The sequence below is a fragment of the Kogia breviceps genome, chromosome 4 (genome assembly GCF_026419965.1).
Source record: "Kogia breviceps isolate mKogBre1 chromosome 4, mKogBre1 haplotype 1, whole genome shotgun sequence".
Lineage (NCBI taxonomy): Eukaryota > Metazoa > Chordata > Mammalia > Artiodactyla > Physeteridae > Kogia > Kogia breviceps.
Genome location: NC_081313.1, coordinates 175,629,132 through 175,640,816, shown reverse-complemented (window position 1 = coordinate 175,640,816; position 11,685 = coordinate 175,629,132). Strand labels below are relative to the sequence as shown.

General features: G+C 57.3%; 1 protein-coding gene across 1 annotated transcript; it reads right to left on the bottom strand.

Annotated features, from left to right (window-relative positions):
• Nucleotides 1-1,799: 1,799 nt before the first annotated feature.
• On the bottom strand, nucleotides 1,800-9,892 carry S1PR2 (sphingosine-1-phosphate receptor 2). The gene is made up of 2 exons (XM_059061750.2): nucleotides 9,642-9,892; nucleotides 1,800-4,264 (listed from the first exon to the last, which is right to left on the bottom strand). Exon 2 carries the CDS (start codon nucleotides 4,220-4,222, stop codon nucleotides 3,164-3,166), a length of 1,059 nt encoding a protein of 352 aa, XP_058917733.1. The 5' UTR covers nucleotides 4,223-4,264; nucleotides 9,642-9,892; the 3' UTR covers nucleotides 1,800-3,163.
• Nucleotides 9,893-11,685: the final 1,793 nt, after the last annotated feature.

The window sequence follows — 11,685 nt, the reverse complement described above, 5'->3', positions numbered from 1 at the left end:
TGATTGAAGACCAAATCACTTCTCATTCTCCTCAGTATGGCGGTCTGAAGAACTGATTTGCTAATATCTCTCAAATCTCAGAGCCTAGAATGGAATGGACCAACCTGTAGGGATGCAAGATGGCTTTCACCTCCTTTTTCCCTACAGAGGCTGTTGGTTATTAGGGAGCATCAGAATCACCTGAAAGAACCTGTTAACATGCAGATACTTTTTTTTTTTTTTCTTTTTTTTTGGCGGTACATGAGCCTCTCACTGTTGTGGCCTCTCTTGTTGCAGAGCACAGGCTCCGGACGCGCAGGCTCAGCGGCCATGGCTCACGGGATCAGCCGCTCCGCGGCATGTGGGATCCTCCCGGACCGGGGCACGAACCCGTGTCCCCTGCATCGGCAGGCGGACTCTCAACCACTGCGCCACCAGGGAAGCCCGTGTTCATATTTTAATTAGGAAAAAAATTAAATAAAAAAGGGACTTCCCTGGCGGTCCCGTGGTTAAGACTCTGTGCTTCCAATGCAGGGGACGCAGGTTCGATCCCTGGTCGGGGAACTAAGATCCCACATGTTGCATGGTGCAGCCAAAAAAAAGAAAAGTAAATATTTTAATTAGGGAGAAGTAGACCCATGTATATTACACCACCAGGTGGTAAGAAGGTGAGGGGTAGATAGAGGGAAGAAGGTGGTCAGGGCAGGCTTCCCTGAGGAGATGGCATTTGAGCAGATGCCTGAAGGAGCAGGTGAAGGAAGCATGCGGGTATTTGGGGGAAATTTATTGACTCTGGCCTGGCCTGTGCCTCTTCCTCCTCCCAATCCCAGCGAGGGCTCAGGTTTCCAGAGGTTGTCTTTGAATTGCTGGAGGAAGGGGAATTCCAATGGGGGGGTGTGGGTCGCAGCTTCTGGCCACCGTCTGCCCCACTCCTTCTCGCTTCCGCTGGCTGCCCTAGCTTTGTGCTGGTGTTGCTGGGTGGAGCTTCAGCTTGAGGGCCTGGGTTCCCCATCAAAGCTCCCAGATCTCTCTTCAAAGGACCCGCTGGGCCCTGTGCCTGTGGGCAAAGGAGGGAGTGTCACTCTGGAGCCGAGCTAGGGACCCACCTTTCACCTGCATCCCAGCTGGGCATATCCTGGCTCCTGCTGATGCTGGTGGAGGCTGGTAGACCACACTCCTCACTCCTTCCACGGCAAAGAGGGGTCTGAGGATCTTTCCTCTGGCCCAGTGGTGGAGCTGGCAGGATCTAGAGTCAGCCCGCCTGAGTTCAAATCCAGACAGGCACTGCCCCAACCGGCTGTGTGACCCTGAGCAGCTCACTTAACTTCTCTGAACCCACGTCTCCATAAAAGCAGTTTATAGTAACTCCAGCCTCCTGAGGATCCTGTCTTCCTGCCTGGAAAGTGCTTGAGGAAGATGGGCCATTCCTTTGGAGAACACTGTGCTTTAGAGGGGTATCTGGACCCATGTCTCCCAAGACCATCTCTCCAGCTCCCCAGGAGGGATGAAGAAGGAGGGCCCCCCACTCCCCACCAGGCTCTCTCTTTGAAGGATAGCATGGAGGTCCTGGGCCTCATTAATCACTGGGAGGGGCCAGATAACTGCCCTAGGGAGAAAGTCAGTGTTGACCCTGTTTTCTCAGAAGCCACTGCAATCCTGTCTCCGGCGGGGCCGGGGCTGGGGGCACCCGAGGAAAGGCTGGCAAAGGATGAATTGTCTGAGCAGTAGCCACCCTCCCCTGTCCCATCCACCCTCAGCCGCAAGATGCTAATGGGGGAACTGCCACCTTAAGCCCAAAAAGACAACAGCCACCAGAAAGAGACATTGAACCGTTTATTGGCCTGGGCCTGGGTCTCAGGCGTGAGGGGCATCCGGGGAGCTGTATGAGGGGAGACAAGCCCCCAACTGGCTCCTTGCCCCCCCAGAGATCCCCTCTCCCAGCCTTTGCAGTCATGAGAGATCACTTTGAGGCGTGATGTTTCCTTCCCCCAGGTGAGCTGCACCCCAGCTCTCAAGTGGGGACATAAGCAAGGAATTACAAAGGAGTCTGTGCGGGGATTAGACCCCTCTTTGGCAGCTTCAACACAGACATGAGGAGACAAAATCGCATCCATTCTGGGGAAACAGGGTGAGAAGAAGGCATCACAGACATCACACACACAGACACACACACACACTGACAGACACGCATAAATATACACTTGTACCGCAATGTCCCTTCCATGTGTCCACAGAATTTAGCAAAGTCCTTCTGAAGCAGGCAATAGGAGGGCAACCCACAATTGTCCTCGGCACCCCTACCCCCATGCTCCGTTGAATACAACCTGAAAGGAGGCACAGAGGGCTCAAGGCCGCCCTGCCTTATGAGATCTGGTACCTCGGCTGGGTCTGGAGGTGAGAGAGTTTGGGGATGCTTGTTTTTTGGGGCTCTGGGGCCCTGTACCAACAGGTCCCCTAGAACTTTCTCCAATTCCACCCTGCCCCACTGGGAGGCCCAGAGCCCTCTTCAGGCCCCCAGACCAGTTTTTCCAGCCCTGGGTGATTCCTCTGTGCCCCAAATAGTGCAATCGGCCGATGAGGTCTGAAAATGGGGGTTAGTTCCCCACCACCACGTGGTTTCCTGGCATCTCATTCACAGAGTCAGAAGAAAGGGAAGAAGTTGCCAAAGTGGCAGCTGGTGAAATTTGGGGAAGCTGTGGATTTGAGCCCGGGAACTGTTAGCCAGGGCCGCCCAGAATGGTCAGGGAGGTCTCCAGCCCCTCCGGACAGTGGTTCTAGGGAAGTGGAACCACAAGAGAAGGTGGCAAGGGGGCTAGATTCAGAGAGGGGAGTCAGGCACAGGGCGGAGGCTCAGACTGCCCCTGCGCTGTGCTCCTCTCGAGCACCTGCCTGCTGTCACCCGGGGTCTTTCCAGGTCTGCCCCCCACCCGGTCCTCCCCACGATCCAGTTCCGAAGAGGTCACTCCAAGACACCTCGCTGGCCTCCAGGACCCGGCTGCAGTTGTGCCATCCAAGTGATCAGTGCCTCGGTCAGCCAGCCCAGGTGTGAAATATCTTCAGCATCGCCCAGGTCTGTGGAACGGGGGCATCTTGCTTGGCAGCCCCATGTCTCTGTCCCAGGGCACCCGGTGCCTCTCCACGGAGCCCTCTGCTGTGGTGGCCTGGGTGTCCGCCCACTCGGCCCTCAGACCATCGTGTTGCCCTCCAGAAACGTGGGCGACGTGGGCATGTGTGTGCCCCTCTCCAGGGAGCTGGAGCTGCGGAGAGGCAGGAGGCGGTGGCCCGGGGTCCCGTCCCGCCCCCCTTGCACCCCTGCTGCCCGCCGCCAGCACTGCAGCGGCCGTAATACCTCCCGCCTCAGGTCCCGGCTGCGCCATGTGTAGATGACGGGATTGAGCAGTGAGTTGAGGGTGGCAAAGGCAAAGAAGTAATGGGCCTGGTAGAGGATAGGGCAGGCCCGGACAGGACAGGCATAGTCCAGCAGGAGGATGCTAAAGGCGGGCAGCCAGCAGAAAATGAAGACGCCCAGCACGATGGTGACCGTCTTGAGCAGGGCCAGTGTCTGCGGGCCAGCCACATCGGCCTGGCTGGAGCGGACCACACAGTAGATGCGGATGTACAGGGCTACGATGGCGGATAAGATGACCGAGAAGATGGTCACCACGCAGAGGACGTAGGGCTTGGCGTAGAGCGGCAGGACGGTGGAGCAGGCCTCCAGGTGGCCCAGGCAGTTCCAGCCGAGGATGGGCAGGCCGCCGAGAACCAGCGAGATGAGCCACGAGGCCGCGATGAGTAGCAGCATGCGGCAGCTCTTGTCGCTGCCGTAGAGCTTGACCTTGGCGATGGCCACGTGCCGCTCGATGGCGATGGCCAGGAGGCTGAAGACAGAGGCGGAGAGCGTGATGAAGGCAGAGCCCTCACGGGCGAACCACTGCACGGGGGTCAGCCCCAGCGTGACGGAGCCCGAGAGCAAAGTATTGGCTATGAAGGCCACGCCCGCCAGCAGGTCTGAGGCAGCCAGGTTGCCCAGGAACAGGTACATGGCCGAGTGGAACTTGCTGTTGCGGGCAACCGCGATGAGCACGAACAGGTTTTCCACCACGATGGCGCAACAGAGGACGATGATGAGGGCTGAGGCCACCTGGCGGGAGGGCGTCTCCTTCGTGTCCAGATTCTCCTTGGTGTAATTATAGTGTTCCTTGACCTTGCTGGAGCTTAGGTACTCTGAGTATACGTTGCCCATGGTGGGGCTTAGTAGCCGGCTGGGGCCATGGGGCTGTCAGAGCTGCAGAGAGAAAAGACAGATAAGACAGGTCAGTGCCGTGGCTGCTGCCTGGGCTGACCCTGGACAGCTGTGGTCCAAGTCCCAACTCTGTCACAGGAAGTCACCATTATCATCATCTCTGCTTTACAAATGGGAAACCGGAGAGCTCAATTCACTTTCCCAAAGCCTCAAAGCTAGTCAGTGGCAGAGCCTCAGAGACCCACTCCAAAGCCTCTATAACCTCTAGGCTACAGTGTCTTTCAAAGGAACAGAAGCTCCCCCAAAGGGCATGAAAGACACAAAATGGACTCCCGGAAGCCTTACCCACCTACCCAGAGAGGGAGTCTTAGCCAGGACCTGGAGGGATTGTCTCGTTTCTTGAAAACACTGGAGCCTCGGACCTCATGCCGCCTGCCAACCTGGGTCAGTGAGATGCTCTCACTGATAGCACCATCCCCTGCTCACTACCACCCACTGGCCTGGATCTAAGCCTAGAGGCCATGCGTGTTCCCAAGATAAGGTCTTGGGGAGACACCAGGGCAGCCCTGAGGTTTGAGCATCACAGAGGTCACGTCATCTTCAAGGACTCAGACCTTGCAGGCAGTCCAAGGTTCAGCCCCACTCCACCTCTGACACGCTGTGGGATATTGTACCAGGTCACTCAACACTTGGCCTCTAAGTCTCAATGGCCTCATCTGTGCAGTGGGGAGAAGAAAGCCCACTTCAGAGGGGTGATGGGAAAATCCCGTTGACCGATACACGAGGCACCCTTGGCGTAAAGCAGGCACTCAATAAACATTAGCTAATATTATTAGCTTCCCTCTTGCTGACACACCCACAGCTAGGGACTAGGTGCTCTCCTCCCAATCTTTTGGTAAAGGGATGTTGAGTGAGCCGGCCAAGCAAGATTCCCAACAGCCTGTTCTCATCAGCACCATCTAGCCCTGCCCTGGGACAGAGGGTCCTAGCAGGGTGGGCAGGGCGCTGGCACCCCCCTCCCCAGCCAAGATGAAATCCAGATGTGAGGCCCTTGGAACAAACAGGGTTGAGTCCCAGCTCCGCAGTCACATCCGGTGCAGGGAGGCTGGGAGGGGGTGATGGGACGGGGGAGCCACAGGAGACCCGTCTGGGAGGTCCTGGCTGGGAGGATGGGGCAGCTGTGCGAAGCCATGTGAGTGGTGAGGGGGCGTGAAGCCCTGCGGGGAGGGGCAAACGGTATGGTATTCGCTTTCATGAAAGCCTGAGTCACCCCTCTCTCAAGGAAAACTGAGCCGTGGGGGGAAGGGGCGGGAAGATGCGCGTGGGCAGAGAGGGTGAGAGGCCGACTTCATGGCCTCCCCCCAGCTTGCCGGGGGGGGGGGGGCGTAGTTTGGGGGGTGGGGTGTCGTAGTTCGGGGGGGCGGGGTGTCTCAGAGGAGCTGGTGCAGTGTCCGCCTTTCACGAGGGGCACAGGGAAGCCAGGAGGAAGCTCCAGACCAGCCTTTAGTTCAGTGGGGTGGGGGCCGTGGGAAGAGACCTCCTCAGGTCCCTGGAAACATGCCTAGCAAGGACCACGTGCACGCCAGGGGCGCCAGGAGCACCGTTCCAGAAAAGGCTGGTTAGGCCGGTTCCCTGTGAGCCTGGGAGTGATGAGGGGCTTCCGGGGTCGTCCAGACAGCTCAGTCCCGGACACCCCCTCAGAGGGGGTGCCCTGGCTCCTGGCCCGATAGAGACAGCTGCTCCCCCTGGGCGAAGGGACATCCGTCCTAGTTTGGGAACAGAGAAGGGCTTGTGCACATCCCCAGGGACTGTCGCCCCGCCCAGATCGCCACACAGAGGCTCCTTGTTCCCCTGCCGGACGGGCCCCAGTCGCCCCAATGCCCTCTGCCCGTCGCAGCCGGCTTGGCCCAGGTCTGGGCCTTACCAGACCGGCCCGTCGGGCCAGAAACAGCCCGCGCCCTGATTGGCTTATTTTCAATTCCAGGGCATTGAGCAATTTGCCTATTGGCCTGAGCTTTCCATCCTCGACATTCGATTGGCCCAGTTGGGGGCGCTCTATGGCTAGCACTACTGATCTCCTCCTTTGGAGGCTGTTGGAGCTCATTTCTTTCCAGGACATTATTAAGACTGTGTGGATGTCCCCGGGGAGAGTTTGAACCACGGCCTGACCGCTGGGTCACCCCAACCAGACGCCCCCAGGCTGCCCTGGCCTGCTGCCCCTCCTGGGGGTCACAATTGAGAATCAAGGACCCATCGCAGGTCCGGGAAGCACAGTTGCTGGTGGGCTAGAAGCCCAGGGTGTGTCCCAAGGCTGCCCCCTCCTCCACTGCTCAGACCCCTCTCTTGTCTGGCAGCCAAGAGAAAGAGTTATGGCCGCTTCCTAGAGAAATAAGAAATGGTTTCAGGACTTCCCTGGTGGTGCAGTGGTTAATAATCCGCCTGCCAATGCAGGGGACACAGGTTTGAGCCCTGGTCCAGGAAGATCCCACATGCCGTGGAGCGACTACGCCCGCGAGCCACAACTACTGAGCCCTTGTGCCACAACTACTGAAGCCCGTGCGCCTAGAGCCCGTGCTCCCCAACAAGAGAAGCCACCGTAATGAGAAGCCCGCGCACCGCAACGAAGAGTAGCCCCGCTCGCCGCAACTACAGAAAGCCGGCGCGCAGCAACAATGACCCAATGCAGCCAAAAATTAAATAAATAAATAAATTTATTTTTTAAAAAAAACGAAAGAAAGAAATGGTTTCAGCCCTCGTACCCCAGGGACTGACCAAAATGTCTGTCTTCTTCCCTGAGAGGAAGATCCTCACTTCGGGCAGCCTCAGGAGGGGTGGTTCGTTAGAGAAGGGGAATCTGAGGCCCACAGTGCCTCCGTCTTCTCCACTAGGACCTTGCTTAAGGCAGGTTCATGCTTCCCAAAAAGAGGAAGCAGGGTCTGGAGGTTGGGGCTGGCACAGTCACCCCCAGGCAGACACAGGCCTTTCCTGCTTCCCCTCCCTGTGTCAGGCTCCCAGGCCTGGAAAACATAGGGCCTGACTCTCTCCCAGATGCTCAGTAAGACGTCCCTGGGCTCAGCACTGGGGAATGGCCAGGCCTGAAATGGAGCAAGAGGGACAAGTGACAGGGTTTGGAGGGAAGGGAAGCGAGACAGACCAAGACTGTTCGGGGGGAGATTAGGAGAGTAGAAGGCAAGAGGAAGCCTCAGTGGCTTCCAGGAGCCCCGCCCCCAAGTTCCTTAGAGGCAGGCCCTATGGTTACTATTCCCCTGGGCACTCACAGGTCCCATGCCCCATGCCCTAGGGCAGCCCCCTAGGCTTGGTTTCCCCTCAGTCGCCCTCTACACTGTCATTCTCCATGCAGCATCCAGAGGGAGCTTTTAAATTGATAGCTCCAGGGACTTCTCTGGTGGCGAAGTGGTTAAGAATCCGCCTGCCAATGCAGGGGACACGGGTTCGAGCCCTGGTCCGGGAAGATCCCACATGCCGCAGAGCACCTAAGCCCGTGCGCCACAACTACTGAGCCTGCGCTCTAGAGCCCGCGAACCACAACTACTGAAGCCCGCATGCCTAGAGCCCGTGTTCCGCAACGAGAGAAGCTCGTGCACTGCAATGAAGAGTAGCCCCCTCTCTCAGCATCTAGAGAAAGCCCGCTCTCAGCAACAAAGAGCCAACACAGCCATAAATAAATAAATTAATTAAAAATTTATAGCTCCAATATGTCACTCCTCAGCTCCAGATTCTTCCATGGCTCCCCACTACCTAAAATGGCCTGGCCCCTGCCCACCTCCCCTTCTCCCACTCTCCCCCAGCGTCAGTCCACTCCAACCACACTGGCCTCTGACGTGTCAGCCCTGTTCTTACCTCAGAGTTTTTGCCTCTGCTGTTTCTCCACCTGGCATGGCCTTCCCACAAAGCTCTGAATGACTGTCTCCCCATCTTTCAGGTTTCTGTTTGGTGGCCTCCTCTAACCATCAGGCTATCCTAGCCGCCTTCCCTAGGCCCTTTCTACCACAGCATCTTTTTATTATATTCACAGCACTTGCCAGTTTCAGCAATATGATTGTATTTCTTGTTTTCTGTCTGTTTCCAGGGTAGAATGTGTGTCAGAGGACAGCAACTAAGTCTGTTTTCACTCCCTGGAATGATGCCTGGCATATAGAAAGCACTCAGAAAACGTGTAGGATGGATGGATGGATGGATGGATGGGTGGATGGATGACCAAACGAACGAGGCCCCAGTGGGCCCCCGAGGGCGGAGGCTCCTAAACTCAGCCCAGGCCCAAACAACAGCAAGGGAGGCTGGAGACGCCCCTGGTCCGCTGGGAGGCCACCCCCACCAGGCGAAGCCCAGCTGGGCGTCTCCTTGGAGACGGCGCCACGACCCACCCCCGCCCTCGGGCTGAAGTCTCGGCCTCCTTATCTGGCGGTGGAATGCACGGTATCCACACTCGCTGCCTCTAGGGCCGCGCCTCCTCTCTCCCGCGACAGCCACACGCGGGTGACCCACACATCTCCAAGTGAGGGTGGGGGGCTCCTCTGCGTCCAGCCAGGGGCCCAGCCTCGATATTCCCAGAGGACTGGGGAGAGGTGGGGAGCGATCCCAGCAGCACCTGCACCGCGAATGCCGCACGCGTGTCGCGCCACGCGGGGGACCGTGGGCTCAGCGCGTGGCGCCCGGAGCGTCCGATTAGGGCACAGTCGGGAGAGGGGATGGAAATCCCCGGGTGAGTCAACTCTTGCCAGAGGAGTGGGCGAGGTTCCCACGCTTGGCTGGGCCCGGAACCACGCGGGATCCGCGCCACGGGTGCCCTCACCCACGCCCCATCCCCGGGTCCCAGGGGAAAGAAGAGACGCCGGAGCCACGCAGTCAGGTTCACTTTCCTTTCAGAACAAAGCCACGACCCCGCGGGGGGACTGGAAGAGACGAACTTCTCGGGGAAACTGAGGCAGAGGACCCGATATGGAGGAGGTGGGCAACTGCCTTCCTCTGGGGCCCCGCCCCTTGGCCTGGAGGTACTGCGGCGCGCGGCACCTTTCGCCTTCGCCCGGCCGGAGTCAGCAAAGAGGGGAGTCCTCCCCTCCCCCATGCACACTCCCCAAACCCCCGGTCCGGGGGCACGCCATCCAGCCTCCCAGTCTCCGGCCGAAAGCGCTCGGATTCCGCCTTCTCCTCGGGGCCAACTTCCTGCCGCTGGAGAAGGCGGGGAGCTCAGTCTGGGGGTTCGCGGCTGAGGCAGTGGGGCCTCCTAGGGTCGTGGAGAGGGCGCACGATGACCACTCCCTCGGTGCAGCAGGAGCACGGGCGGCGCGTGCGCGCCCGCGACGCCCCCGACCCCTGGCCGGCGCCCCTAGCTCCGATCCCGCGACCTCCGGGGACCAGGGCCCGCCCTTTCTGCTTCCCCCTCGCCACGCACGCTCACCTGGCTAGGCCGACCCGGGTCCTTGCCCTGGCCAGAGGGGCTTTGGCGTCTGCGTCCCCGGGACGGCCGCGGCTAGGGCTGGGACTGCCCGCCGGGCTCCTCTGCGTCCCGGGGCTGGGGACCGGGGACGGAGGGGGACCGGGAGAGGCGCCGCCTCGGCCCCCACTCGCCCCGCCCTATCTCCGCCTCCTTTCCGGCGGCGGCAGCAGCAGCAATGAATTCCAGATGTGGCCTGCCCAGCGGGACGCGCGCAAGGGCGGGCGGGGAGGAGGCGGGCGGGGAGGAGGCGGGCGAAGAGGAGGCGCGCGGGGTCCCTTTGTCCGCACCCCCACCTCCAGCCCTGCCCCTCCCAGCCCCCACCCGTGAGAAGCGGTCGGCGCATGACGTCACGCAGCCCCGTGCTGTCCAGTCGCTCCTGGCCAGGTGACCTCAACCTGAAACGACTGTCTTGGATTGCAGATGTACTCTTGGCCCATCCCTGGGAGGCTGAAATTGGAGGAGCGCGTGGAATCCCCTTTATTTACTCAGCGAGGAGCCACGAAGCACCTACTAAGTGTCAACACAACAAATAGGCATTAAGTGCCCACTGTGTGTTCATCCAACAAATAAGCAAGTTCCTACTATGTGCCAGGCCCTGCCTCAAAGAATGGATTGGTTTTTGCCTTGCTAAGGCCCCAGAATTCAGGCGCTGGCCCCTCTGCCCTAGAAGACTGGGAGCACCCAGAAGCTTCCATTGCCTCTGTCAATCGATTGCTCTCGCTGTGGTTGACCAGCAGGCCCAGGTTGAGTCCTGCCTTTCAAGTTTTGAGGCCCAATCTTCTATCCACTTTTTTTTTTTTTTTTTGCCATGGCACGAGGGATCTTAGTTCCCCAACTGGGATGGAAACCATGCCCCCTGCAATGGAAGTGTGGAGTCTTAACCACTGTACCTCCAGGGAAGTCCTATCCAGTTCTTTAGTTTCCCTCTTTTCCTCATTCAGCTTTTCCTGGGCATATCTGGGTGCCTGGTTGCAGAGATGAAGCACACCTTCATTTACTGATGCATGCGTGTGAAATCAGTGACTAGGCAACATGTCCCTCACTCCTTCAACAAATGTTTTTGGTGTACCCGCTGGGCACAGCGGTGAACAGAACAGGGAAAAAAAGCCCTTGCCTTCATGGAACTTATGTTCAGGAGGGTACTATTTGTGAAGATGAAATACATAATCTGCTTATATGTTTACTTACCACATACAGTAAGCACCATACTAAGCCAGATACCATACTAAAAGGCTGGAGAAAGATCAGGAAACAAAACCGATAAAACTCCCTGTTCCAATGGAGTTGATGTTCCACTGTATGTGCTCAGAATATCCAGAATATTGCAAGAAGAAGAAACTGATAAATTTCCTGGGCGAGGAACTGAAAGATAGGGGACAGGAGGGAGGTAGCTTTCACTCTGTGAATCCTTTTATACCTTTTGACTTTTGTAACATGTGCCCTATTCCAACAATAAATTAAATTGAAAGTTAGACTGCTTGATACCCAGACAGTGCAAGAAAAAGGAGGGAGAGGGTATTATCTATCTTCTCTCTATCTATCTTTTTTTTTTTTTTTTTTTGCGGCACCACGTGGCTTGTGGGATCTTAGTTCCCCAACCAGGGATTGAACCTGGGCCCTCAGCAGTGAAAGCGTGGAGTCCTAACCACTGGACCACCAGGGAATTCCCTATATGTATATGATACTTCAGTGAAGAGTGTTGAAAAGCAAAATGACAAAAAAGTTTATCTGCACTCCCACGTTCACTGCAGCATTATTCACAATAGCCAAGGTATGGAACCTAAGTGTCTGTCAACAGATGAATGGATGAAGATGTGATATATATATATATATATGTATGTATCTATATATACATACACACATATATATACATATATACACACAATGGAATATTATTCAGCCATGAAAAAGGAAGTCCTGTCATTTTCAACAACATGGATGAAACTTGAGGGCCTTATGCTAAGTGAAAAGAGCCAGACAGAGAAAACAAATACCACATGGTATC

What these genes read in the sequence shown, in the direction of transcription:
- S1PR2 (XM_059061750.2), bottom strand. Translation starts at nt 4,222, where the DNA reads ATGGGCAACGTATACTCAGAGTACCTAAGCTCCAGCAAGGTCAAGGAA.